The 27,866-nt window shown below is 41.6% G+C and overlaps 2 protein-coding genes across 3 annotated transcripts in view; one reads left to right on the plus strand and one right to left on the minus strand.

Annotated features, from left to right (window-relative positions):
- On the plus strand, positions 1-3,519 carry LOC119691277 (thialysine N-epsilon-acetyltransferase). Of its 2 annotated transcripts, none has more exons than XM_048625985.1 (5): positions 1-208; positions 932-983; positions 1,342-1,583; positions 2,160-2,240; positions 2,648-2,766. In XM_048625985.1, the coding sequence occupies exons 1-5, from the start codon at positions 119-121 to the stop codon at positions 2,732-2,734; spliced, it is 552 nt and encodes a 183-aa protein (XP_048481942.1). In that variant the 5' UTR covers positions 1-118; the 3' UTR covers positions 2,735-2,766. The 2 variants fall into 2 exon arrangements, with proteins under 2 accessions (XP_048481942.1, XP_037964397.2); XM_038108469.2 differs by lacking the exon at positions 2,648-2,766 and adding an exon at positions 3,182-3,519 and having other exon boundaries at positions 4-208.
- Positions 3,356-27,866, minus strand: part of LOC105389444 (GATA-binding factor A) — a 34,133-nt gene continuing 9,622 nt past the window's right edge. Inside the window, exons 2-8 of the mRNA XM_048625733.1 lie at positions 11,540-11,770; positions 9,782-9,919; positions 8,700-8,869; positions 6,955-7,088; positions 6,450-6,586; positions 6,078-6,283; positions 3,356-4,605 (exon numbers count right to left, since the gene is read on the minus strand). Of these exons, the coding sequence (XP_048481690.1) occupies positions 4,513-4,605; positions 6,078-6,283; positions 6,450-6,586; positions 6,955-7,088; positions 8,700-8,869; positions 9,782-9,919; positions 11,540-11,726 (1,065 nt within the window). The 5' untranslated portion in view covers positions 11,727-11,770 and the 3' untranslated portion in view covers positions 3,356-4,512. The remainder of the gene's footprint in view (positions 4,606-6,077; positions 6,284-6,449; positions 6,587-6,954; positions 7,089-8,699; positions 8,870-9,781; positions 9,920-11,539; positions 11,771-27,866) is intronic.

The raw sequence follows: 27,866 nt of genomic DNA on the forward strand, positions 1-27,866 counted from the left end.
TGACATTGACATTTGATTTGATGTTTTGACTTTTGTGTTGAAGATTTTCCTTGCCGGCTGGTCACCAAATACTTTACCAATTTTTACAGTTAATTGTTATTATTGTACTGTTTACAAGATGAGTGAAAGTGAAAAATACACGGATGATGAGATTTGCGTGCGCCCTGCTAAGAAGGAAGATATGAAAGCCGTCGCTGAAATGATACAAGTATGTACTTAATGAATAATAACACATATATTTTATGTAATGATACCCTTTACTACCTCGCTTACCCTTGTTATTGTTAACTAGCTTTTCAGCGCCTCCTTCACATCGCGTCTCTAAGGACCTGTTGGGTAAAAGTGGCCTATCGCACTCAGAAAGGAGAAAGAGTTATCTTTGTGAAACTGGTCTGATGATTCATAATATAGGTTCTCATGTCAGGTTTTGCTGTTTTTTTGGAGTTAAAACATCTCCTAATGTTATTTTGTAGGCGTCATACAGACCAAAAGTTATGCAGGTGTTAAATTTTGTCTAAAATTTAATTTATAATATTTATAACCTAAAAATTCTTACATAAATACCTAATAAAAAAACACATTAAAATACACATAGCATGTATACAAAATTGCCCAACAGCTATAACAAAAAATAAACGATTTCATTTCATTTCATTCATACTGATGCTTGTTTCAAAAACAAAGCTATTCCATTATATTGTACCATATTCTACTGCTTATATTATGAGTGATTTAAACGTTATTGTAACAACAACAACTTATTAACTTTAATCTTTTTTTATTTCCCTTAATAGTGCAGTTTACCTCCCTCCCTGCGCCATCATGTAGTGGGACATATTGTGCTATCTTCCACACAAGTTTCTTGTTTCTTGGCAGTCCATATGTTGGATTGAAAGTATCTTTTCATTGTTTTTGTGATATGATGTTTCAGGAACTTGCAGATTTTGAGAAGATGCCAGATGGTCCAAAGATGAGTTTGAAAGGTAATAAAATTGTTGGTTTTAAAGTAGTGATACAAGTGATAGTTAGCGTGTATAAATCTTATGTAAAATAAATCAGACAACACATTGCATGACTGACATATAATTATACTGAGCTAGCTGTTTCCTGCAGACTTTTCTTCACGGGTATTATTTATTTACAGGGTATTCTTAACTTACCCATTTATAACAAGTATTAATAGGATTAAAAATTTATATAAATTGCTTGCATAATAGTTTATTTTGTATTTAATTTATTGTAGTTTCTAAAAGTAAAAGCTACTCTGCTGTCACCATTCACCTGTTATGTAAGTAAGTACATATTTATTTGTTTGTAACGGGTCGTCATGTCTACCTACAGAGCTGGAGCGCGACGGGTTCGAGCTGCAGCCGCCGGCGTTCCGCTGCTGCGTGGCGGAGCTGGCGGCGGGATCGGGGGGCGCGAGGGCGGGCGCGGGGGGCGGCGTGCTGGCGGGGTACGTGCTGTACTTCCCCACGTACTCGACGTGGGAGGGGCGCGCGCTGCTGCTGGAGGACCTGTACGTGCGGCCCGCGCAGCGCCGCCGCGGCGTCGGCGAGCGACTCTTCAACCACGTCGCTAAGGTACAATAAGGGGCAGATAAACCTGACTCCCCTCCGAAGCATTATTAGTATGAGAGGGGGTCAGGTTTCTTTACACCTGCCTGACCGTACATACATTTACACTAACCCCCTTATTCATAGAAAAGTTACAAGACGTTTTAACTAATATACTGTTTTGTCCCTCTCTTTCAAAGAACAAATTGTTCTTTGTCGGAGAGGGACAAAACAGTTTATTAGTTAAAACGTTCTGTAACTTCTCTATGAATAAGGGGGTAAGCGTGTGAAGGTTTACTCAACATTTTAATGAATATACCAGCATATTCTGCTGCATCTACACGGGTTCGTTATCGACGTAGATAAACGTGGCTCGCTATTCGCTATAAATACAGCGCTGTGATTGGTGAAACGCTCATTATACGAGTTTATCGACTTCGATAACGAACCCGTGCAGCAGCCGCGGTGTCAAACATTTTCTGTCAAGAGTTTTCTGATAGTTCGAGGCGTCACATTCAATGCCAGTTTTTTTTTCATCAACTATTATACAATTTATACTAGGCATACAAAATAATAAATAAATACATACATTCTATATTGCAGGAGGCGGCGCGGTCCGGCTGCTCGCGCCTCGACTTCCACGTGCTGGAGTGGAACCCCGCCACAGACTTCTACCAACGAAAAGTGAGTACAATACTCAATAACAATACTTATGTAGCAGTATCAGACAGTATGACTCTATTAAGGCGCGATTAAACGACGCGGGCTAGCCCGAGCCGAGGCTGGCTCCGCCCGTGGTTCGCCGCGCCACGCGCTGTGTAACTGCGCTCGGCGCGGCTCGCCAGAGGTCGCACGGCTCGGCTTGTGTTAACACGCGCCGTCTAAACAGATGTCACAGAGCGCGAGACGAAGGAAGATAGTATTTAGTTGTTTTCTTTTCTCATCTCCACGGACGGCTCGGCTGGCGTAGGATCGGGCTAGGCCGCGTCGTTTAATCGCGCCTTAAGTTAACTAGGAAGACTCGCCTGAGAGCGGCATCCTTTTATAATATTTATATATCCGAGGATGAGGATTACTGACTGTTGTCTCAGGTAAAGTCTACCGACAAGAAACTGTATCGCATTAATTTCCGCGAGGGCGAGGAGCCGGCGCCGCGCCCCCCGCGCCCCCGGGAGTAGTGGCGCCCCTCGCGCCCCCGGGGGTAGTGGCGCCCCCGGGAGTAGTGGCGCCCCCGCCCCCGCAGCAGTGACGCCCCTGTTCCTTGCCACCCCATCGCTGCACCCTCCCAAGCTCATGAAATTATACAATCGCAAGATTCCCAAGTAATACAATTTAGAAATCACTGAATTGTTACTATGTCGTTACTATGTATTGTACTGTATGTATTATTATTATCATCTTAATCTAGCTGGGTGTTTCATTTATTCCTCCATATTTATTTTGTTTACTAATCATTACTGTCGTAGAGTACAGTTTGTAACTACTTATCTGAGTAGCTATTGTTTATCCTCTGTATATTTCTAACTCTACATCCCTGTATCTAGCTTAGTAGGTATTCACCTGCATAGTTAACTGGAGAAGCTGCTTATTTTAGTATGTAAATAATGCATGTGTTGTGTGTGCAGGGAGCCGAGAACCTGACGGCCAAGGAGCAGTGGTGCTACTACCGGCTGAGCGGAGCCGCCCTCGCCGCCGCCGCCGCGGGGGCGCCCGGGGTTGGGGCGCCGGGACTCCACGCGTGACCGACTGGTCAGTTCATCCTTCACACACCTCAAGGAATGTAAAATAAAAACCCTTAGTCAGACAGTGCTCAAATTTATTTTATAATATTGTCTTACAGGTAATATTTGAACAAATTTTGAGAGTTGCATTTGATACTGCTGTGATAAATCTTACAAGTTTTATAACATTGTTGATAAACATAATGATTTTAATTTATTCTATTACATATTTACAGCGTTAAGTAAATGCCTTTTATTTTACATTATCCTATTATTTGAGTATAATCTGAGTTTCATGTTATAGTCATTGCTGATTATCAATGATGAGTTTATTGAGAAAATAGTTAACTACAAGTGCGAACTGATTCATAGCGGATACGGACAAGTATTTATTTACACAATATTCTATCTGGCATAACAATAGGAACATTTCTAACCTAGTGTAATTTAACTTACGTAAGTGTACGTACTCATTATTAGTACAGACCTATGTACAAAATATTCAGATCCACGCTGTGCCTGTGAGTAGGTAGGTACATAACGACTTTCATTATGAAATATACACAACCAAAAATTTCTAAACTTACTCTCATTACCTACACGCTTTGTGTTTTGTCTATAAACCTACCCATGTTTAAGTTATTATAATATTAAAACGTAGCTTAATTACATTACATAGGTTTCTAATTAATATTTACACATGTAATAATACTAGATCGAATTTGTTCTCATGATTGCCTCCTGCCCCACAGAGCCCGCCCGGCAGCGGGAGGTACAGGAGGCGACGAGATCTCCACATTAGATTCCATCTTCCATTAGACCCATAAGTGTTAAAATCGTTTCAGTCACGGCGTAACGACATCTATTCAGTCGGATAATCATTACATGAATTACCTAATTATATCTACAAGTCAGTAAACCTATGTACAAACTAGTGAACGACTTCGTAATGGTGTGAAACCACATCGAAAGATATAAAGCATCGAATTGGTTAGTGATTGGTCAACCCTTACGAAAAGGTAATACTTGGTCCTTTCATTCTTATTGATAAGCGACATAAGTTATAGACGCAAACTCCTGTTTACTAATGAGTTGGGAGTGCGTGGCTACGCCTTTAGTGGCGCATGTTCGCTGCGTGTTCGCGCTCGCGGCTTATGTTCGCTGCGTGCCACGCCCCTAGTGGGGCATGTTCGCTGCATGTTACGCCCCCAATGACGCATGTTCTTGCGCGCTCGCTACGTGCTCGCCATGAGCTTGGCGTGCGCGGTGACGTTGCGCTGGTGCAGGAACCCGCTGCCCTCTTCCTCTTCACCCGTGTTAAGCCCGTACTGCTGAACGAGAAAAACGACATCATATTAGGAGAGATTAGATAGATGACAAAATGTAGGCAAAATCTGCTACATAGAACATACCCAAAAGGTCCAGTGTCATAGACCTATCTTTATCACCATTCCATTACAAGATTCTGTAGAGCGGTTACTCCTAAGCTGCTAACTTCTATACTGTGGCAAGTTACTTGGCGACCCTCCTTGAGGGGTGAAAGAAGTGGCGGGGGCGAGGTAGCACGACATGCTACACACGTAGAAAAGTGTGCCCGGATTAATCTCGCGATAGCTTGTAACTATTTCTGACGTAAGTAAAATTTTATTCTATGAGTGTTCCCGTAAATGTCATATTTAGCTTAAAATTTATAGTTTGACAGCATTAAAATTTGGATGTTTACCTTCAGAATATCTACCAATTTGAATTTATTTATGTAAAAGTGTTTTATTTTATAAATCAATTCCCATGTCACTTTCATGTTCACTCTCTGTTTGAACTTGTTCATCGTCGTCGTCATCCTCATCTTCATCATCGTTTTCATTAACTTCAATTATAAATCTAAGACAAAAATCAAAAAACATTATACCTACTTTAAAGTATAATGTACTAGAGTACGCCAGTCATATTAGTTCAGTGTACACCTATAATATTTTATGTTTAATTTACATTAAATTATAAATAAACAATAACATACCTGTCCAATACATCGTCAAATACTCTATCAGATTTATAATATTCGTCTTAATTTTTTATGACATGGTCGTCACAATTTCTCCACTTTTCAGGCGAATAATTAGAGAAAAGCAACTCAAAGTCTTTTATCTCTTTATCTAAGTTAGAGTCAATCGACGTTCTTGCGAGCTCGCCTTTCACGTACCCCCACATAAGTTCAATAGGATTTAATTCCGGGTGGTATGGGGGTAGGCGATGCACGATATGACCATTTTCTTTCAAAATTTCATCAATTTTGTAATTTTTCTCTGTGTTTTGCACATTAATTACTATTACTTTCATTAAATCACATAAATTTTGGTTGCTTTCCTAGTTACAAGAACTGACAACTGACGCACTGTCATATGGACTCTTCGTCTTTGTTGTTTACTTTTTCGTATCTGACTGCGCAGTACCAACCTTTAGCCGCGTAGCATGACTGATCCGGTACGCTGATTATACGATTTGTTGTTTTTAACGTTATTTTGTTGACGAATTATAGATACCTAAGACTAATAGTCTCAGGATCAATGATCTCATGTGGGTCGCACTCAAATTATGACAGACTATACAGCATGCTGCGCGGCCGAGACTGCCGTAACAATGACGTGCAGTGCACGCGTTGCCCTTCACCGCTGCCCCTCCCGCTACCCGCTGTCGTCTTGGGTACCTCGTCCCGTCCGCGTCTTTCACCCCGCAAGGAGGGTCGCCAAGAAACTTGCCAATCTATAAATTGTTATTGGAGATGGTAGTGGTATGTTGGTACCTGTAGCGCGTGTAGGTAGTGCTGCTGCGGATAGTGGGCGTGCGCATAGGCGTCGTGCGGCGTGGGCTCGGCCTTGATGTTGAACAGCGGGTGCGGCAGCAGGCCGGGGTAGGCGGGCGCGGCGCGGGGCGCGGGGGGCGAGCCGCGCGCCGCCGCCGCCGCCGCCGCCGGCAGCTCCGAGATGCGCGGCTTGCTCTCCAAGGGAACTGAAACGTGAAGGGACTTATTTCAATATTCCGTCCTACGAACCGAACACTAGTTGGCGATCGCCAAACCATTCGGTGAATGATTAAGTAGGTAAACAATAATTGTAAATGAGAGTGAAGCAATGTAGTGTAGATGGCTGATGGTGATGATGTTGAAGCGCAGTACCTTCAATCCCGGGCGAGTGCTGCTCGTCCTTCTTGCCGCCGCCGCCGCCGGGGGGCGCGTCGGCCGCGGGCTTGCCTCCAGACTTCTTCGGCTTCCGCTTGCGCGTCTGGATGCCTTCCTTCCTCATCGCTAATGGTCTGTAAGCATACCCAAGCATTCATTACATTATGAAAACACCTTATAGGTAGGGACTTACGAGAGTTAGTTACGCAACATTAAAAATCCTTTAATAATAAGTACCTATATATGGAGTTTTTAAGAACCGGTGCCCCGCAAAGACCTGATCTGTCGTCGTGTGTCGATTAGTTATACCTATTAGGTATCTTTTTATTGTCTTCATATTGCGATATCAGCCCTCCAAGGCATGAGGTTGAATTTTGGGACCCCCTGTATGTTTGGCATCATTGGTGACAAACGCTAGACCAGCTCAAGCGTACTTATTACTTCCATGCAAGCGTGGTCTGTTACCGCCTTTTAAAGTAGAAGAACAGGCGTGGTTGCTTACCTGTTGACCCCGTGCAGCTTGTAGTACAGCCCGCAGGCGTTGCACACGGGCTCGCCCTCGTTGTTGCGGCGCCACAGCGTGGTGTTGCGCGAGCCGCAGTTGGTGCAGCACTGCCCGTGCCGCCGCGCCGCCGACTGCAACCAGACACGGTCACTCGGTGCACGAGAGGAAACACCATCGAGGACCACTATCTACATCGACGAACCAACGAACGAATCGGCATGCTTAACCTCTTGAGACCCAGAGGCCAAAAAATTCAAAACTCAGATTTCGACGGCTGCAATCTGCTGATTTGTCTGAGCCCTGAGGTGGGTCTCCTCATTATGTCCTCGTATGAGATACTTAGTGGTTAGCGCTCAGTTTTGTTCGGAGCGCTGGCATTTATCGTTCGTTCGTTCGTCGATTTAGAGAGTGACCCCCCAGGGCCATCGAGCGAACAGTGGTGAGGTGTGCAATCAGATAGGAACACCGTGGAGTAGCTGTGGACGATTGTTGGCTGATGATGATGATGATAGATCGAGTGTTGGTTCCGTTTGGCCAGTAGCAGTAGCAAACTGTTCGCTCGACGATATTGAACAATTTAAAATCGGTAGAGATGCATGCGTTGGTGTTAACGGCCGTGAAAAAACATAACATTAATCTACTCACACGTAAACCAAATAATAATACTAACGTTAACTTACAAATTATCCCCGAACACCATGCAAATCGCAAAGTTATAAATACCCAATTAAGATACAACTATCATTATCATTTCAATAAAGATACGCGGAGTTACAATTACGGCCCCGCGTCTCTGTACGCCCACTGAAGCAATTTATCTTTGATATACTGTAATGCTATTAGATCCTGATATGATACTTGTAATTTAAAATAGGTATACATTAGTTACTACATAACGTTTTGAAATGTTTACAGTAAGGCACACTACACAATAGAATCGAGTATGATAATCAGGTAGCCACCACCATCTAGTATCCCACCACCGCCGCCGCCCCCGCGCCCCTCGTGCCGCGCGTGTTGTGGGGACACCGCCGGGCGAGGCGCCGCCCCCCGCCCGCGACTATGACCCTTATCTACATCGCGACCACACTCGCGCCGGACCGCGAGTTTCCATACTAGTGCCACTATGTATATAGGTACATACTACATACATATTATTATTATCCCCAGAATACTGCTGTAGTTGCTACTGCTCTACACGAGTCTAGATAACACACTTATCGTTCCAGCTCTGGACATTAATGTAATGTTATGATTACAATATTATAATGATTCATCTCATCTTTGATCATTCTAGGTCACGGGCTTGCAATATTTATTTCTGATCTGCATTTTATCAAAACTTCACTACCACTAGATTTTGGAGCATACGGCACATGGCAACCACCTTATTTTGATAATAGATAAAGAACTGGACGTGATAAAAGATTGTGCAAAATAAAGATAAGGTGTTTGCCATCTCACAAACCTAGAGAATCGTCATTCAAAGTCGGGAGCGGTAGCGTGTAGGGCAAAAAAGAAAGTCAAAAGCCAGTAGCAGTAGGGAGGGTTAGTGGAGCGTGCGGTCGGGTCAGGCATGCACTAGTCTACACGCCACCGACTCACCTTCTTCATGCCTCTAGCCATGCCCTCCACGCTCATCCAGCGCTGCACGGAGCCCTCCTTATAGAAGCGCGTCAGCAGGTCGGCGTCCCCACCCGCACCTGCACACAGAGAGCGTTACTAGCGCGCCAGACACTCACCAGCCGCTTGCTCGGCTTCACGAGCGGGCGGTTCACGCCGTTGATCTTGTGGTAGAGGCCGCACGCGTTGCACAGGTAGTGGCCCGTGGCGTCGCGGCGCCACAGCGGCGTGTTGGCGGCGCCGCAGTTCACGCACTCGCGGCCCTCGCTGTCGAACGCCGCCTCGCCATCTGTAGCAGCGCGCGTTAGTACCCGCTCCAGTTCAGCCAGCCCTCATTACGTCATCTGCTGTCGCCTCTAGATGAAAACCCGTGCTTACATATGTAGCTCAGAGTGCAGTCCGAAGCCGTGAAAGGCCATCGGTAAAGGTAGTGAGACTAGTGAGTGTTTGCCTCGACATTATTCTTGTGTGTTAGGTAGAATATAGCATTAGGTGATATATTATAATACAATATAAATTAATATCTTATGATCTACTCGTACATTAATAAGTAGTACAGTACAGAGGGCTACAATCGGCTACATTGTAAGTAGCGTTCTGAGAATGATGCGGGCGCGCGGCGGCTCTACCCGGCTGATAGCGCACGCTCCGCTCGTGTTTACTAACAGTTAATTAATAACTGATAACTAGCCGCGATACCAGCGACTAATTACTGTTTTATTTTGATATGCGTTTATCGATAACTTGTTGCAGCAGGTATTGTTGTTATGTTCAATAGGTCATCTGTGCCTAATCTATTTATGATATTTACTAACTATGAATAAAGATAGGGCAGTAGTTTTCCCTCACAATGCTATTTACCAAGTATTACTTTTTGATAATGTAGTAGTACCTACTTATTTCTGAATTTGAAGATAAGTATGGTTTCCGATGGAGTATTATTGAATTTTCCTCAATGGTAAATAATATAGTTATGACGCGATATTTTTCGATGATTAACACAGGCAGGGACAGGAAGCACAAACACAAAGTGTGATCATGTTTACAAAATGGAACGAACCATAGAATAGTAAGTATGGAAATAGGCCTCTCCAATTATCATCATCACTCAAAATGAGTCTACATCTGCTCTTATGACCTGCTGTGCACGGGTCACTGGCGGCGCCGGCCATGTGTGGTGTGAGTGGAGGAGGAAGCTCACCATAGGGCGGGGGCCTCTGCAGCGCGTCGTAGGGCGAGCACCACGAGCCCATCACCATGTTCTGTGGGTACAGCGCGCCGCCCACCGCGCCCACGCCGCCCACGCCGCCCATGCCGCCCACGCCGTGCGCGCCGCCGCCTGCAACCAACGAGCGTGCTGTCAGAAGAGAAACAAACAACGACCCATCCGTCCGGGGGGAAGCAAACATGCTCATAATAACCATTATAGTAGGAAACATACACCACAAATAATTCAGTAAAATCATACAGGAAAATATTAAAAATACACAAAACAGCAGCGCCTCGACGCCACCGTAAATAGAACACTTGCAGCTTGCAGATGCATAAATAACCCAACTCTATCCGTCTGGCTAGATAAAAAAGATTGATGGAGGGAGATGAAGGCCAAATGCAGAGATCCTTGGAATCTACAGTGAAGTCAACTAAGACATGATGGCGATTTTTTTACAGCACAATAAGGAATTTCAGCTCTAAACATACCTGCGATGGCTGTGAGCCCGTGCAGCCAGGCCCGGGGCAGCTGCTCCACCTGCTGCAGACTGAACATGTCCTGCTCGCACTTGAGGCCGGAGTCACAGGGGAGACAGAGAGGAGACACAGGGAGAGAGAGGAGACACGCGACCTGGCGGTCAGAGGTCAGCGCGCGGACTGGCGCGGCCGCCCGGGGCTTATCGCGCGCCGTGAGCCGTGAGTAATCGCCCGCCGATACCTATTGCGATGCTACTGGACTAACGCACTTCTACTAACCAACACCAGGAACTTTTGAAGAAAAATCTATACTCAGTAATAAAGTTGGAAGAGATAGAAGAAACACTCTAAAACCTCAGTTCGTCAAATACACTCTTCTGTTGATAGTTAATCAATGCTAATGTGAGCATGAATGTATGTTTTGTACTCTTCTAAGCAACATACCACAACAACTACCTATAGAAGAAGGCAACTTTTTAAATCTCACATTTGAAATATCAGTAAAGTTTTTGGGAAAGGATCGTATCTTGTAAACTAAGTTAATATTAGTGTATCTTTTTATGGAACTCCAAGTCTAAATTAAAAAATGTTTGTAAAATTATTAGTAAGTGACTGTATGTTTCCCAAATACAATCAAATAAATTCTTTAAAAAAAAACAGTGTAATGTTGTCAGTGCTGACTGACCTACAAAAAGGAGGAAATCTAAACTATTGGATATTTTATTTGTTATTTATCCTGCTATTACCATTACGATTCGGGGAATGAGTTACGAATAAATGACAAACAATGAATGATTTGTTCTGGTTATGTACAAGAACACTCGACGTCGGCCCCGGGACTAGCCGTCGATGACTAGACCATGGACACAACCACTGAGCACGAACCCGGTGAGTAATGAGCTTCCAGCAATTAGAACATGGAGATAAAATGGTGTCATCACGGCAGTCATTAATAGATATTCGATATGATGAAATTATTGATGACTGAGTGACTTAATGATCATTGCGCGAATTTTCTATGGTAAATTTATTAGAAATTATTACAAGGAAAGCGACTCTTACTCTCTCTCAGAGGGACCGGGGAAGAAAGAAAAGTCGTGACTGAGAGGAATGGCGGGAACAAAGAAGATTAAGGAAGGAAATTTCTGCCATTCTTCCTACTATACTAGCATACTACCAGAAGTGAAGAGTTTAGTTTCAGCAGCTCCAGGGATGGTCCAGGCGGCATATTCATAAATACATAAAATAACTGTACAAAGTATGTCGGTACCTCCATAGGTCTGTGGGTAGGCGTCGTGGTGCGAGGCGTGGTGGTGCCACACGTTCTGGTGCGGGAAGTGCGCGTACTGCTGCAGCCGCGGCGCGCCGTAGCCCAGGTACCCGCCCTCCGCGCACTCCTCGTACCCCGCACCCCCCGCGCCGCCCCCGCCCCCAGCACCCCCGCCGCTGTTGAACATGCTGCCGCTGCGGCTACCAGCTCCGCATGCTCAGAGCCAACAAGCTGCAACAACACACAAATTAATAAGTTAGGTACATTTGGATCAGTCTGTCTGGTATGGAATGAAAGAAAATGTGAATCAGTCATGGTTGCTCTTACTGAAACTACTCTGAGACTGCTAACCGACTTTAAAACAATATCCCTCGCACAACTGATCGTCGTTACGTGTTCGTATTTTTAGTTCGGTAACAGAAGTGCCACTTGACTTTGTATCATGTGTAGTCGGTAGGTCAAGTTCGAAGATCTGTTCTGTATGAGATAAAAATAAACAAATGAGTGTGAAACTGGAGTGAGCCGCGGTCAGTGAGCGAGCACCTGCAGCGCTGACGCAGGATCAGCAACAACGAAACGACCAGCCTAGACCTTATCGCTATCTTCATAAGTGTCAGAATGGCTCATCACGTGTGAGTAGGTAGAACTGTGCTGACGGTATCAACGCGCTATCGCCGACTGATATGACACGTTCATACCCACTGATACACTAACGGACTTGCCTCACATATTCACGTTACTAAGTTATAATCACATCATATAATACATAGTCGTATCAAAAAAAAACATGTTTCGCAAAATCATTATAACTTATTTTGTTAATAATGCTGTTATCAGTTTTAAATTATTTTATTATTTTCCTTATCATTTATGCGTGCAATATTGGATTGTAACAAATATAATACATAAGTATAGCAATAAAAGTGCGTAAGTGCATCGATACTGCGGTTGTGGACAAATGCCTTTATCAGCTCCGCGGCCCATTACATTACTTCATCGTACACTTGTTATTTTATAGTATTTTGTTGTATAATACCTTACACCTAATGCAGGCGAGTTAGATTCTGACTGTGTCACTAACAACGGCGGACCGGACATGAAATCGCAACAATTCACATTTTACACAATACATAGGTACGTTGTAATGTATAAATAAATATTTCATAAAACGTTAATAAGTAATGTCATTTTGATATGAATTATCGCAAGTACTTAAAGTATTTTTATCATCGACTGAATACGACTTAGATTTTTCTTATGAAAGAACATTTTTTTTCCTGGAATACGAAAGCTAATTAGAATTTTCTTATCTCTATAATAAATTTATAAATACGATAAATTAAAACAATTACCCATTCAGAATTCTCAAAAAATATGTTTGTTATATACACCTCAATGATAAAATAATTGTGCTGAAACTGTTTATAGGTATAAATGATTGAAGCTTTTTATGTAAAGAAAATAACATCTGTACGGCTCGTGTTTCGATCTGTTTTAAAGTGATAATTGCAGTGGCTGCATCGCTCGTAAACCGCGGTGACGGATGAGCCGAGACGCGGCGTCGCTTGTAGCTATTAGCGCAACGAAATTAAAACGTTAAATTTACGACCGAAGTCAAAAAACTAGCGCCATATGTCGCCTAATAGATGTAGACTGCTGCGAAAAAATACAGAGTTCCGAGCAAACTAACTGCCGCGACGACACGACGCGGGGTGGTGAGAGATGGATAGGAAGACGCATTTCTAATTCCGCAATTCGTAGTACTTACATATTTGGCACTAGGCCTTGGGAGGTAAAGTTGGTTGTCTTTGTAATGGGCTCTGCACAGGGAGGATGGCAAAATGTATTAATCTAGGACCTGGGATAACATTGTAGCAGATAAGACGGCAAATTTTATTAAATGTAGGTATTTCTGGCTTCTGTCCATGCGGCATGATTTCGTAGAAACTGAAAAATAATTCCAAGGGCAAGGGTTTCGAGCTTTTTGTACGCAAGGACCGAAAAACCATTAGAATCGTATGTCTTATAGTTTCAGGCTTGATAACTATTCTTAATAATTCAAATCATTTTTAGTTATTTTATTTCAAATCATATGTATTTATAATGATATTCATTAGGTGTTCGTCGGAGTCCTATTGCAGTGCTAGAGTCAGCAGGGGTAGAGCAGAGCGCACGTGACGCTACGGAACTGAACTCATTACGGAGCGGAATGTAGCACATTCCTGCAACACGAGCCCGACACTGCCGACACCATCCTGATTTATATTCACACTTATTAACGCGGTTTCATTCCTTACACTATATTTGAGATAACCCTTGTACGCAATCATTAATACTTATAAGTACTTAACATTCAGAAGAAAATACAGCTACAGTGTAGTATCCAAATCAAACAATCGTAAGTTTTTGATTTCCTGTTGCATGAACTCCTCTCTACTTTTCCTATATAACTTTTACAGGAATAGCTTAAACCGCTATATACGAGTACAATGTTTATTAACCTTATAGAGAGCGGAAACACAAGAATCGACTCGATTTGAAATTGTACAAGTTATAGGTACGTATTGTGATAGCGACGGCGATAGCGCGGTCACGACGCTCCGCGGACGCACACGAACTGACCATTCCACAATATCTCATTATTAAAACCTACATACACTATTAAATACAAAATTCAAGCCCCAAACTATGGACTAGCCACTAAAGTTCCAGAATAGCTAGAATTTCAGAGTATCTAAATAGGACTTTCACATAGGTAAAATATAATAAAATTACCTTTAATCTCGATATTTTATTCTGTAAGTAAAGCTTGGAGCTGTAAAAGCGGTAACCGGAGCAAAAGGAACTCAATGCAAATTTCTTTAAGAGTGATATTGGCGAAGATAAGGCGGCTGTCTGATTTACGCGGTGCATTAGCGGGCGCGCGCTGCTCCGAGATTTATGACCGAAGCTGAAAAATTATGTTTCGCGACCCCCGCCCGCAGCCGCCGCCGCCGCCGCGCCCGGGCTCTGCGGCGCGTTGTAGTACATTCACAACATCACTTTATAATGCGTTTATTGTCAAATACCTACGAATAAGTCATAAAATATATTCTAAAATTTTATCAGAAGGTTTTTTATGGCTACGAATTCGACACCTTACCAATCCCTTTCAATTTATCTACTACCACGTGGTATCTATCTTGAAAAAAATCACACTTGATATCTGCATCTTCATAAACTGTTATTAAATATTAGATAACTACCAGTTTCTTTAACTTTATCTTTTATATATTAAGTTATTTTCATACGATTTTGACAGGTTGTTAATGTGTCAAAGTAGTATGAAAGTAATCTACCAGGTATCGGTAGATATACTAATTGAAACTGGCAGTAAGTATTAATTCTGTGACAATATGCATGTTTTGTGATGTTTATATGGAAGTGGCTACGAAAACTATAGCCAAGTTAAAAATGCCTTTTGACCAGTATCACAGTGACCAGTTGATTTATTGCGAATAGCTACAATAACGGGAGTGGTGCTCGCGGTGTGTGGTGTGTGGTGTGTGGTGTGTGTGCAGCGACCTAGCCCAACCCCGGCCAGGCGCGGCGCATTTAGAACCACTTGAGCCGCCGCCGCCGCCGCGCTGGCGCCGCGTATCACACGTATGGGACGAGTGATGTGGACTGCGGTTCATATAAGCATTACCTCATCGAACTGAGCATACCACAAATCCACATATTACAAGTTTGTTATATTATTTAGAGTTACCTATAGTTACCTATACTACCCGCTTATACCCAACGTCACCATCGGTGGGATACATAATAACAATTAGGTATTGAAATTTTATGCCGCTAAATTTGCTATGAAAAGAGTGCTCAGGATTCGATCAAGATTCGATACCTAAGTAGAGGAATTACCGATAGCATACTATAGCACATAGGTTTAAGAAAATGTAGCGAGGAATATCCTCCAGCTCGCTTGGCCGATGACCTTAAGACAGGTAGTCGTTGCATGAGGGAGCCCGTCGTGTTGTAACACTGTTCTGGCGCTCCATGGTAGAGAACTATACTAATATATACCTACCTATATATGTATATTTTCAGCAGTGAATAAGGGCTGATGGTGACGTTTGTCTATATTATGGTTATCGAGTAAAAAAAAATGATGGTAACCACTATGCACTGGTTAGAATGGTTTTCACGGGAAGATTTTGTCGCTATGGCTATGTAGAAAAAAAAACGAATTCTAAAAAAGTTCTGTTTTTGCATTTCATTGAACATCCACAATTTGGCTGAAAAATTCAGTTAATTGTAGTTATTTGTGTAGTGTGTCGGATCAAGAGCTCGACACCGGCGCTGCTCCCGCTTTGATCTGCGGACGTTCCGACACGATGCAGATCAGCAATGATACAGGGAACTTCAATTTAGTATTTTCATACAGAGTGATTTTAAAGCCAAACAGTTATACTTACATATTACTGCATACAATTAAATGAAGGTCTTACTTGATTCACTTATCTGTAAACGCAGAATTTAAAACAGTGCCAAGAAGACAAATTTTAATGGGATGGGATTAAATGGTCAACCTATTAAGACGATTTGAACCTTACAGGAAAAGTTTGTAAAAGTATAAAAATATAAACGACTTTCCTTTCCACGGTATTAGGATTGAGCAATTAAAACAAGAAAAAAAAACTTGTTCATTAAATTAATTTTTGTTCCCACAGCACAGACATAACGGTATGTGCTGTGTCGCATGTGAAGTCAAGTGGACTGGCAGGACCACGCGACCTACAAACAAATCTAACTCGTATCTGCGAGCAATAAGGATGAGAATGTAGTGCGACTGCTGGCTGCAGGTGGAAGCTCTTCAAGGCTCGTCCTCACTCCACTTGAATCTATTTTTTACTGCGCACATAACTGTGCCGCTCTCCAACTAACTAACAGCTAATTGTGTGTTTACATGAAACGAAAATGCTCCGTATTATTGTGAGCCTAAACTATCAAGTGAAACATTATAACATAGATCGCAAGCAATGAAAAAGTTCCACTTAGAAAATGCCGACACCAAATGGCCCCAGTTTTTTAATCTATTTAATTTACTTATAAAATTTTAATGCACTATTAAAGTTATTAGAGGTAATTGGTAAAATTCTGATGCGCTGTTAAATGTAGTTACTTCTTTATTTCTCGAAATATAAGATAAAATTACAATTATGAGGACTAACTATGTATAAATGGAAGTGGTCATTATTTAAGGACACAGAGTGGACAGGAGTCGCGTCGTAGAGACAGGGACAAGTCGAGCTATACCACGAACGGATGCAACTATGCATGTTGTTATTAAATGCACAATTGCACAGCCGCATGAGAAGCTTGATGGTTGTGTATTGAGGATTACCTGCCGAAGACTGCAAACATTGCGTAGCTAAGTACGAGGAGTTGCATGAGCTTTAATCCGGATTTAGAGGTGACGTGACGTGGCTTTCCCAGCGTTCGCTTGTGGCGCCGAGCTCACATTCACCACTAATCCTATGACATTTGACTGCAATGTAGCCTGTGCGTGACGGAGCCACTATAATGCCTGATGAAGATCCATTCTTCTGTCGCAAGTGTCACAACAAAGTGAAGTGTTGAAATGATTGGCGGGAGAGAAAGGGATTATGTTACGGGGGCTGCGTGGAGGGTGCCGGGGTGGGGTCGCCGTGTAATGCGATCATTAGCGGCAGCGCGTGCGCCACCTGCCCCGCGCCCCCCGCGCCCCCCGCGCCGCTCCCCGCGCCGCTCCCCGCGCCCCGCTGCTGATAAGATAGCGCTGAAATATCGCCTCGCCGCGTCTATTAGGGCGGCGGCATGCGGGCGACGCAGTTTTTTAGGTTACCGCTACAAGTTTATTAGAGTGTCACCCTGGCTCCGATCGCTAACGGTCTGTTGCTCTAAATTGTCAGCTCAGGGTTACTGAAAGCCGCAAAACTGTAAAACACAATGCTAAATTTAAACAGTTAGTTATATGTAATCCGTAGTAGCCTAAAATCGGGTTTGAAGTAAATTGGAAATCCAAATTGGTTTAATTATGACTTTTCCGTTACTTTTATTCATTTCCTCAGAGAAACCCCGAGCATAGATGTTTAAATAATTCTCTGAGCGACTTTTAATCGGTGGATCGTCATCCGCAAGTCCATCGTTAGTGTCTTCATTACTGAACGATACGCCATAAGGCAGGCAGGAGGAACTGATTTATGATTTTTATGTCCAGATTTTGTGAAATGTGTCAAACGTGTCAAAGCTTCCCGTATGCAGGCTGAAGTTGTATTCTCCTTGCAGCCTCCTTGTCAAACTTCTGCATTTTCCAATAGTCTGTTCGAGCAAGATACCTGCTTGCACTAGTTCGATTTTTTATTTATTTATTTTATTTTAAAGCATCATAAAACAGGTCAGACACAATACATTTCTAAGTAAATATGTTATTTAACAAACAATCTAGTGACTAACCCTTAAGGATATGATGACAGCATGCTATACGAATTTATATTAAAGTCTTAGTCCTAGCTAATATGTTTTTCTAAATACCTATATATTGCTGCATTCTCCCAATTACAATACAGTGATATTACAGCCCCCTACTGTCTCACTCTTTGTTGCAATTTGATGGGTTTTATTTTGAGGTCCTGTACTCGGAAAGTCATAGAAGCGGCGTTGTATATCCAGATATCTCACCACCTCGATAGGGATATAGCAACAGTTGATTAGACACCTATGCAATGAGACTTTCTCATACACTTGATACACTCATCATAGCGGTCCACAAAGGCCAGACACAAGGGCTGATTGTTTATAGAGACGTTTTATAAGCTTTTAGCTTGACTTTTACAAAACTCTAAACGTAATTCAAATTACATTTTAAACCTTAATGTTAGACGTTTCTCTAGGGATAAAGTACACATAAGTACGTAGTTAAAAGGTGTACATTCATGTGGGCAGTAGTTAAATGGTATAGTGTTTTTGTAATAATCTAACTAAGCCAAGTTTAATTGTAGCTTTTATAAGTTTACGATCACTATTATTCCACTAATTAGCTTCCTTAAATATTCTCGTGAACATGAAGCATGTGACGTCACGTGACCAACTCTTTATAGGTAGACGATAAAACTAGCAAATAGCAGTGAGTGCCACTGCCGAGTGCGGAGGCACCGGGAGCCCGCGCGGCGGCGGCGGCGGCGGCGGCGGCGGCGGCGGGAGGTACTGCGCTAATTAGACTCCATCAAGACTACACGCGGTTTATGTTATGATTAAATACATCTACGGAGTTGCTCGTCGTAACCTTGTAGTTTACTACTTTGATTATCTCTATCAAAATTGGATAATGGAACGAAAGAATACCACTGCTTACTTATCATTATCACGTTATGTAGATATAGTTGCGTAGATAGTTGGAGATGCGTCGTGTAGCCGGTTATATCAGTGTGTCGGTGCAAGAGGCAACGAGCGCGAGTGCGAGCGGGACAGCCGCCCCCCCGCCCGCCGCGCCGCCCCGCCCCGCCCCGCCCTGCGCCCCGCCCCCGCAGACAACTGTGTGCATGTTGATATCATCTCCCCAATAAATATACGGTGGTACTCTTGTACGTTCTTGTACTTAGTGCTCATTAATGTCGCTGAAAATCATGAAATCGCCGATGAGACTTAATTTTCTGTATTCCTAAGTTGTCTGATTAGTCGATCATTAAACATGTAGAAAAATTATTTGAATAGTGAGTATTTTAATATACATTGTATAACTTAATAATTAGTGATGGGCCGAATGTGGATTGAACCGAAGTTCGGCTTCGGCCGAACATTCGGTTAAAATTTAAAGTTCGGCCGAAGTTCGGCCGAACATTCGGTTCAATTTGTTGCCTTTGTAATTCTATTATGCAGGGTGGAATTTCCGCAGTAAAGCTCCCGAAGGCAAGGAAATGTAGCCGATAAATACTGAACAGGTTCATAAATTGTCAATGAAACCCCGAAAATACGAATACAGTTGTTCTATAAATTTAAGTTTGTTAATGACTTTACTATGAAACAGTAGTTTTTTTCGCGATTTCAGAGCCATTCAAAAAGCATTAAGGCCAATTTCCACAAATCAGTGTTGCTTCAGGGCCCGCACTGGTGCGGCGCAGTTCTGTGTCAGTGATAAGTATTCTTTCAGACATGTCTATCCGCCATCCATAAATGGAGGATGATGGTTTGATGGAATTGGTTTATATGGTTTATCGCACGAAAAGTATACATTGATTAGAAATATGAATACAAATTATTTGAAATTTAATTAAAAACAATTTTTTTTTAAATGATTGCATGCAAAGCTACTTGTATTTAAAAAAATAAACAATTGGTGTGAAATTCTATCTAAACAAATTAAAATTAGTTGACGACGTAACCGTTTTCACTGAAGGGTCGTAAAATTATCATTGAAGCTCCACTGACATGTGTGAATATCATAGAAGCAACTCTGAAACACTGACACTGAACTGCGCCGGACATGTGCCGGCACTGAAGCAAAACTGATATGTGCAAATCTTTACAGGTAGACTCGGTACCAGACAACAAAAACGTCTCTGACCAAATTCCACATTGTACTTATTTCATACAAAATTATAGAAATAGGTGTGCCGAATGTTCGGCATTTTACACCGAATTTCGGCCGAATACCGAAGTTCGGTTAAACCTGCCGAAGTTCGGTTAAACCGAATGTCTACCGAATTTCGGCCCATCCCTATTAATAATCAATTAAATATAATACACACGCACCCCCTCCCCGCGCCGGGGCGGCTTATCTTCAGTCTGGTCGTGGAGGAATTCGCCGCGAGAGTTATGGGACCAAAATTATAATATTCTCAATTTATTACATTGGGGACATTAAAACAAAAATTTCTATTCAAATTATTTGATTACAAAAAGTACTTAGGTGTACTTACCTAAGTATAGGCATGGTTTAGGCATACTTTTTGTGCCCAGTTATCTGATCAAGTCACGCTTTCAAGATAATGTTTATGGAACGACTGGACATTGCAAAAAAAGCAAAGCACCTTTGTACTCATTCTAAACCTTGGCCAGTATGTAGGTACATAATTCCAAATGATCTAGTTCAGAGAATTAGTAGGTATTACGGCATTAGGTAGGTACCTATTAGGTTTTCATCAGATTTTTGCGTATCTCGCAAGGATTGCTATCTAGCATAGATTACTTATCATTAAGTCTACTAGTAGCATACAAAAGATCATCAAAGTAATTATCATTTAAGGTCAACTATTTATTTTATTGCTTTCAGGAAAGACTCACCGCTCCAATCAGCGGGAAACGTGAGTACTTAGTAAAATGTATGTAAGCATTCATTCTCGGAGTACCTTCTCATTACACCAATGCGTTCTAGTCCTAAAAGTTAATTTAATTTAACATAAACTATACTAGGCCTTGAGTATTATGAGGTAGGTTCTAAGAATTCGAATTAGCATCACTAGCAGATTTACTTAATAGCAGTTTAGGAAAAAATCGGCTTTACACAGCAGTTTTGAGTTTATTTTCAATTGACTGCGCTATTTATTTAGCCCTAGCACGTACGCCGTGATTGAAGAATTGTCGATGCGCTAGTTTTCCATGTTTTATCATCCGCTCGGGGAGTTAAAGCAAAAACTAAATTATGTCTCAGTATAAGTGCACTCTTTCATAAATTAAAAAAGTTTTTTTGATAGAGATGTAATTTTTTTTCTTGTAATTAAGACATGTTTCGATTAATTTTATTTATTATTTATTATTATTATTTATGTTGTGTCGTTACCGTCTCGGGACCATGGGGTCCCGGGCATTTGGAAGGCGTGCATGGGGCCGAAGCCAACACGTAGAGGCCCGTTTGACAACATTAATCTATATGAAATGTGACACCAACCGACGATTTTCCCTGTGTAAACTATGGAAGTAAACCCAAGGAAACCGGTTAGTGCAGGACTACTGTAGGATATGGAGAAAACTAATACAGGGCTATGGAGTGGGGTGCTAAATGGACTGGGTAACTGGGACTATGGAAGGACTATGGCCCCTGCCTGACCTATATGTTTCACACACGGATAAAAAGGCAGGGGGTGACTCGCACATACATTAAATGGGCCCCACAAAATAGTCGCTAGCACATCACAGTGACGTAGCAACAAGGGGGCAACATGGCATGAGGTGCTAAGGAAGGAGAGGTATTCCACGGCTCTCAGGACAATCGCGTGATCGGTCAAGATCCCTGCAAGCACCTTACTGGGTAATACATCCTTCCTCGAGCATTGCTGCTCTAGCGGTACACAACTCAAGCCAGCCAATGAAGGCAAGCAAGAGGTGGGAGATCCTGTTCCTCGTCAGTGTTCACTCTGGACAACCAATGAAGGCAAGCCAGAGATGAGGAACAGGGGTTCTCCCCGGCATCGGGTGGGTGGGGTCGCTAATGCCCAACAGCTCGCCACAAGCTGCCCTGCCGCCAATGATTTCAATGCCTGCCGCATTATTATTTATTATTATTATAATTATAGAATAAATATCCAGCAAATAGCACAAACGTCCTTCACATGACCATGACAGGATATTATACTCTTCTATTTATTATTTCGTGGTGGTTCTTTTCAGGACGCTTCCGTACTTCGGACGGCACGTTAAGCCGTGGGTCCCGGTTGCTGCTTCGGCAGTAGTCGTTAAGGCTAGTCAGAGGCCTTCGGGCAGCTTGAAAACATCTGACAGTCGGGTTGCCCACTTACCCGACTACTTCAGTGCATTGTACTCATTTAAAAACGGCGATACCTATCACATGAGTACAAATGTACAGCGAAAAGCGGGTGACTTTTGACGCTTGCGAGTCACCTCTGACTACCCCTTCGGGGATTACAGTCGTGAGCATTACATGTATGTATGTATTTATTATTTCGATTCTATTCTATTCTCAGTGGGGTAGGGGTATATGTAGGTACTTGCACTAGGCTCTTTCTAATGGACCCTTTGTGCAAATCCCCAATATTTAATTACATAACTTGTGGTAGATGACTATCGACAAATAATTGTAAAATTTTACGTCGATTAAACCATTTGAATTTTTTGTAAGTTTTCACAATTTCTCACCACGCTGGTCCACTGCTGGTTGGTGTACATCTACGTGTATATATGTATGAGGTGTACCTACTTAAATCCTTTAATTTGAAAACAATAATTGCCAGGCCAGGATTGAACCCCACGAGTACCTAACTACCTACCCGAATTTCGCGAATCATTGTGTTATTGAACCGCTCCGGATTTCAGCGCAATTTTTCACATTTTCTACAGGCTTTTTCACTTTTTTGTAATCTGAACCAACATAGGCGAGGTCACACGGAGACAAAATACAAATATAACCCTAGATACTAATGTCTAACCTATTATGTATGTATCTTATAAGGTTGTATATAAGTATGAATGGATATTTAAGTATGTAATATAAGTATATTATTTTAGTACGGGAAAACGGCTGGACCAATTACTATGAAGCTGACAGCCTAGCTTTACTAACAGGCTGTGTTGTGTTCGAATAGTTGAAGAGTTTATTTCGGTCAATTCACTTGTATTTGCCTTTATTTATTTATAATTTTAAGTTGACCTGGGACAGTTTATTTCTGTCCTTAAATCAGAAACGACGTTTAGCTACAGAAGTAGCTCCTCTTATTAACTCAGTTATAAGCATTATAACGAAGAAAACTTGTGTCCCTATTGACACCGTCAGTAGTAATACTGAAAATAGTACAGTAGATTTAAATTAGATTTTCAGACAACGGGAGAGCATCATAGCGTTGATATAAAGATTGATTCAGTTCACTGCTCTCTCGGCTCAAAACTATCGAAGGACAAGACATTTAAGAATGAATTTAAATTGGTACATCAGAATATTCAGAGTATTTCTTCTAAATTGTTAGAAATAGAACTATTTTCGGAAAAATTTAACATTGATTGTTTATGTATCACAGAACATTGGTTAGACGAGAATAAAATGATGTTCCAATTAAAAAATTACAAACTTATAAGCTGTTTTAACAGAAATATCAACGAGCATGGTGGGTCACTTATATTTCTTAAAGAAAATTGTAAATGTAAAGAACGAAAGGATATAGTTGCTCTTTCTGTTAAACACCATATAGAAATTTCATGTGCAGAGCTTAATAAGTATATAATAGTATGTACCTACAGGCCACCTACTGGTGATTTTATTACCTTTGAGACTGTCATGGAGGATGTTCTAAGGTTAGCTTCCAATAGTAAAAAGGAAGTAATAGTGTGTGGTGACTTTAATGTTGACCTATTAGGTGACTCTCCTAATAGGTCGAAATTGTTGTTACTTTTTAAATCATTTAATCTTTTTAATGTTTTTCTGGAACCAACTAGAATTACACCCACGTCAGCCACTTGTCTAGATAACATATTCTGTAACTGTGAGTTTAAAGACAGTAGTGTGATTAATTGTCTGAGGTCAGACCACAGTGGGCAGACCATTACCTTAGTAAACACTGACAAGACAAATAAAACTAAGGTGAGATGCAGACCGATTACTACAAAGAAAATTGACAATTACTTGAAGAAACTAGACGAAAAACTTCCGAATGTTAAATTAGATTGCAATTCTAATGAGATGTATAGTAACTTGTTTAAGATAATAGCTGATGAGTTTGAGAGTAATTTTGAAACGAAGGAAGTTTTGATTGATAATAAAATTAAATTTTGTGACTGGGCTACAGAGGGTATTCGCAAAAGCAGGGCGACATTATATGATCTGTATGAGATGAAAACATTCATACTCCGACCTGACTTTCAATCTTATGTGAAGAAATATAGCAAGATGTATAAATGTGTCTGTCACTGTGCGAAGACAATTTTTATTAATAACAAGATTAAAGACTCTGCTAACAAATCTAAGGCCGTTTGGACTATTATTAATAACGAAACGGGGAAGAATCGAACACGCGAGACAAATTTATCTTTGAAGGTAGGCAATGACATTATAACATCGAATGATGCGGTGGCGAGGGTCTTTGAAGAGTTTTTTACGAACATTCCTTTAGAGACTACGTGTAACCTGGATTCTTCGGCTGCAGCAGCTGAAACCCTGACGAAGGAGAACGCACCTTCAACCGATAAGGAATTTAAATTCAGATATATTAATACATTAACTATTATAAAAACATTTAAGTCATTAAATATGAAGAAAACTGAAGACTTGTGGGGAATGTCAGTTAAATTTGTTCTTTCTATTATTAATAAAATCGCCCCAATTTTGGCTAACATCTTTAATAAATGTATCGCTAAAGGTGTGTTCCCAGATCTTATGAAATTTAGTAAAATTATACCTCTGTTCAAAAGTGGGGATATGGAGGACCCTGCAAATTTCAGGCCTGTCTCGGTTCTTCCAGTTTTGAGTAAAATATTTGAGAGGGTCATACTCAGTCAGATGCTTTTGCATTTCAATGATGCTCGATTGTTTCATAGCCAGCAGTATGGTTTTACAAAAGGCAAATCAACAGCCGATGCCGGTACTGCGTTGATTAAGCACATATTTGACGCCTGGGAAGACCATCACGATGCTATTGGAGTCTTCTGTGATCTGTCGAAGGCGTTTGATTGTGTAGACCATCAGACTTTAATTTCGAAACTTAGATACTATGGAATAGGAGGAAAGGGGATTTGATATCTTCATATTTAGACAAGAGACAACAAAGGGTCGATATTAACAATACTAAATCACAGGGGGCTCATGTAAAAATAGGCGTCCCTCAAGGATCTATTCTAGGACCATTTTTATTCCTCATTTATATTAATGACTTGCCTTTTATGGTTGAAAAATTGACTAATATAGTTTTATTTGCTGACGATACTTCTTTGCTTTTTAAAGTTAAAAGAAGAGAAAATAATTTTAATGAAATTAATTCAATTCTATCTGACATACACGATTGGTTTACCGTTAATAATCTTCTATTGAATTCTAAGAAAACGAAATGTATTAAATTTACACTGCCGAATGTTAGACAATGCGATACTAACATTATTCTAGATGGGAATAAATTGGACCTAGTTAATGATACTGTCTTTCTTGGGATGACTATAGATTCAAAGTTACAGTGGGGACCTCAGATTGAAAAATTGTCTGGAAGGTTGAGCTCCGCAGCTTTTGCTGTACGGAAAATTAGACAGCTGACCGACGTTGAAACCGCCAGATTAGTTTACTTTAGTTATTTCCACAGCTTATTATCGTATGGCATTTTGCTTTGGGGTAGAGCAGCTGATATTGAAACTATATTTGTATTACAGAAAAGAGCCATCCGCTCTATATACAAACTTGGTTCCAGGGATTCATTGAGAGAACTATTTAAAGAAATTAACATCCTTACAGTTCCATGTCAGTTCATTTTTTCCAATTTAATGTATGTACGAAAGAATATTTCAACTTTTGATACAATTGGCAGTAATCATGACATTAATACTAGGAACAAGCATAAGCTGGCTTTTCCAGCGATGCGTCTGGCGAAAGTTAATAAATCGTTTTTAGGGTACTGTATTAGATTTTATAATAAGCTTCCAGCAGAAGTTGCTCAAATGCCAGAGAATAAGTTTAAGTGTTACATTAAAGAGAAACTCAGTAAAAAAGCTTATTATAAAATTGATGATTACTTAGAGGACGTTAATGCATGGCTGTGATAAGTAGTTAGCTCTGCTCATATTATTATAATAATAATTATTAAGCTTATATGTATTGTATACCAACTAGTTTTAAGTCTTTTTTTGAAAAGTTGGCTCAGGAGTTTCTTGCCTCCGTTCTTCTCCTTAGACAGAAAGAGCCCCCCCTTATCCGAACGGAGAGTAATTTGTAAAAATTGGCGTTCATCAGAAAATTTTATATTTGTACGATGAATAAAAAAATTTGAGTTGAGTTTGAGTTTGAGTTATTTTACTGCTCTCAGTGGCACCAGGCTGGCAGGGCCACTGCAGGGCTGAGGGAGGCGGCGGCGGCGGCGGCGGCGCGGGGCTAATTGCAAACCTGTTCCACGGCTCGCAGCACCATTACGTCCTCAAATCACTCCGCCAACTTTACATCCGCGTGCTCAATAACGCAACAAATCAATATAATTGACACCAAGTAAACTCACGATGAGTCTTTTAGATTCTCGCAGTATGTATACAAATGGAAATAGACCAGAAGATTATTAATGAAACTAAAAATATTGAGGCAAATACATAAAGCTTTTTATGCCTACGTATAATTTTATTCATATTCAGATTTTAATGTGTAGACATCTCACACACGACCAATGGACCATCCGACCCCAAGCTAGGCAGAGCCTGTAATACGGGTATCGGGCTGCTGATTATCTACACAGATACAATAGAGAGAAAGATATTAACACCCAAGACACAAGTTCAAATATGGCTGGAGATGGAACCCGGGAAGCTGACCCTGACTATGCCCTGACTGCTATGCTGAAGCATAGCAGTCAGTGTCACTAACCACTACAAAATTTGGTCGTCAACTGCATATAACATGAATTGAGCGCCGCCGCTGCGAGATCGTTATCCGAGCGATCACCGGCACACTCACGCCGCCTCAGCTTCCTTGTCTTGTATGGTTTTGTTACACTAATTTACATCGTAAATGTTTGAATAAAAGTTCAGAGCGAGCCATTGTCTCATTTTCTATGATTATTTAATAGCTCAGCTATATTAATATAATTTCATCAGTATCTGCCTCAATAAGTATATATTATTATCGGTTATTACCTTAGATATCGATTTCCATGGTGAAAAGTCATCCGAAGACGTTTGTAGGTAATAATTTTAATCACGAAAACGTGTAACCCGTTGCCCACGCGTGCTTAATTCAAATAACGTGGATCTTTCTGAAAGTTTATTGGAGTTAATAGATAATTGAAGTATATTTACGAGGAGAGTGCGGCTCCGGGCGGCGCTAGCGGGTCGTTACGTTGCGCAAGCCGGGCGGGGGCGGGGGGTGCGGGGGGCGCTGGCCGGGGCGGGGGCGGGGGGAGCCGGCCGGGGGGCGCGGGGCGGCTTATCGCGCGCCGGCCCGCGCTGGCGCCGCTGCTCTTAACCCGGGACTCACTTTTTCTGTTTTTTGTCAACTCGAATGTTGGAAGGTAATTAATTAGAGCGCAGTGCTCTCTGTGGGAACCCGCGACACTCGAGCACTCGGCGCAGCCTCCCGCGCCGCCGCCGCCGGGCCGCTCGCCAGCCTCTGCACTGCACGGTGCTAGCTATGGGCTCATTCTATCATTTAAATACACCGAGACATGTTTTTATTTTTAAA

Source organism: Plutella xylostella, chromosome 15, assembly GCF_932276165.1.
Source record: "Plutella xylostella chromosome 15, ilPluXylo3.1, whole genome shotgun sequence".
NCBI classification, from domain to species: Eukaryota; Metazoa; Arthropoda; class Insecta; order Lepidoptera; family Plutellidae; genus Plutella; species Plutella xylostella.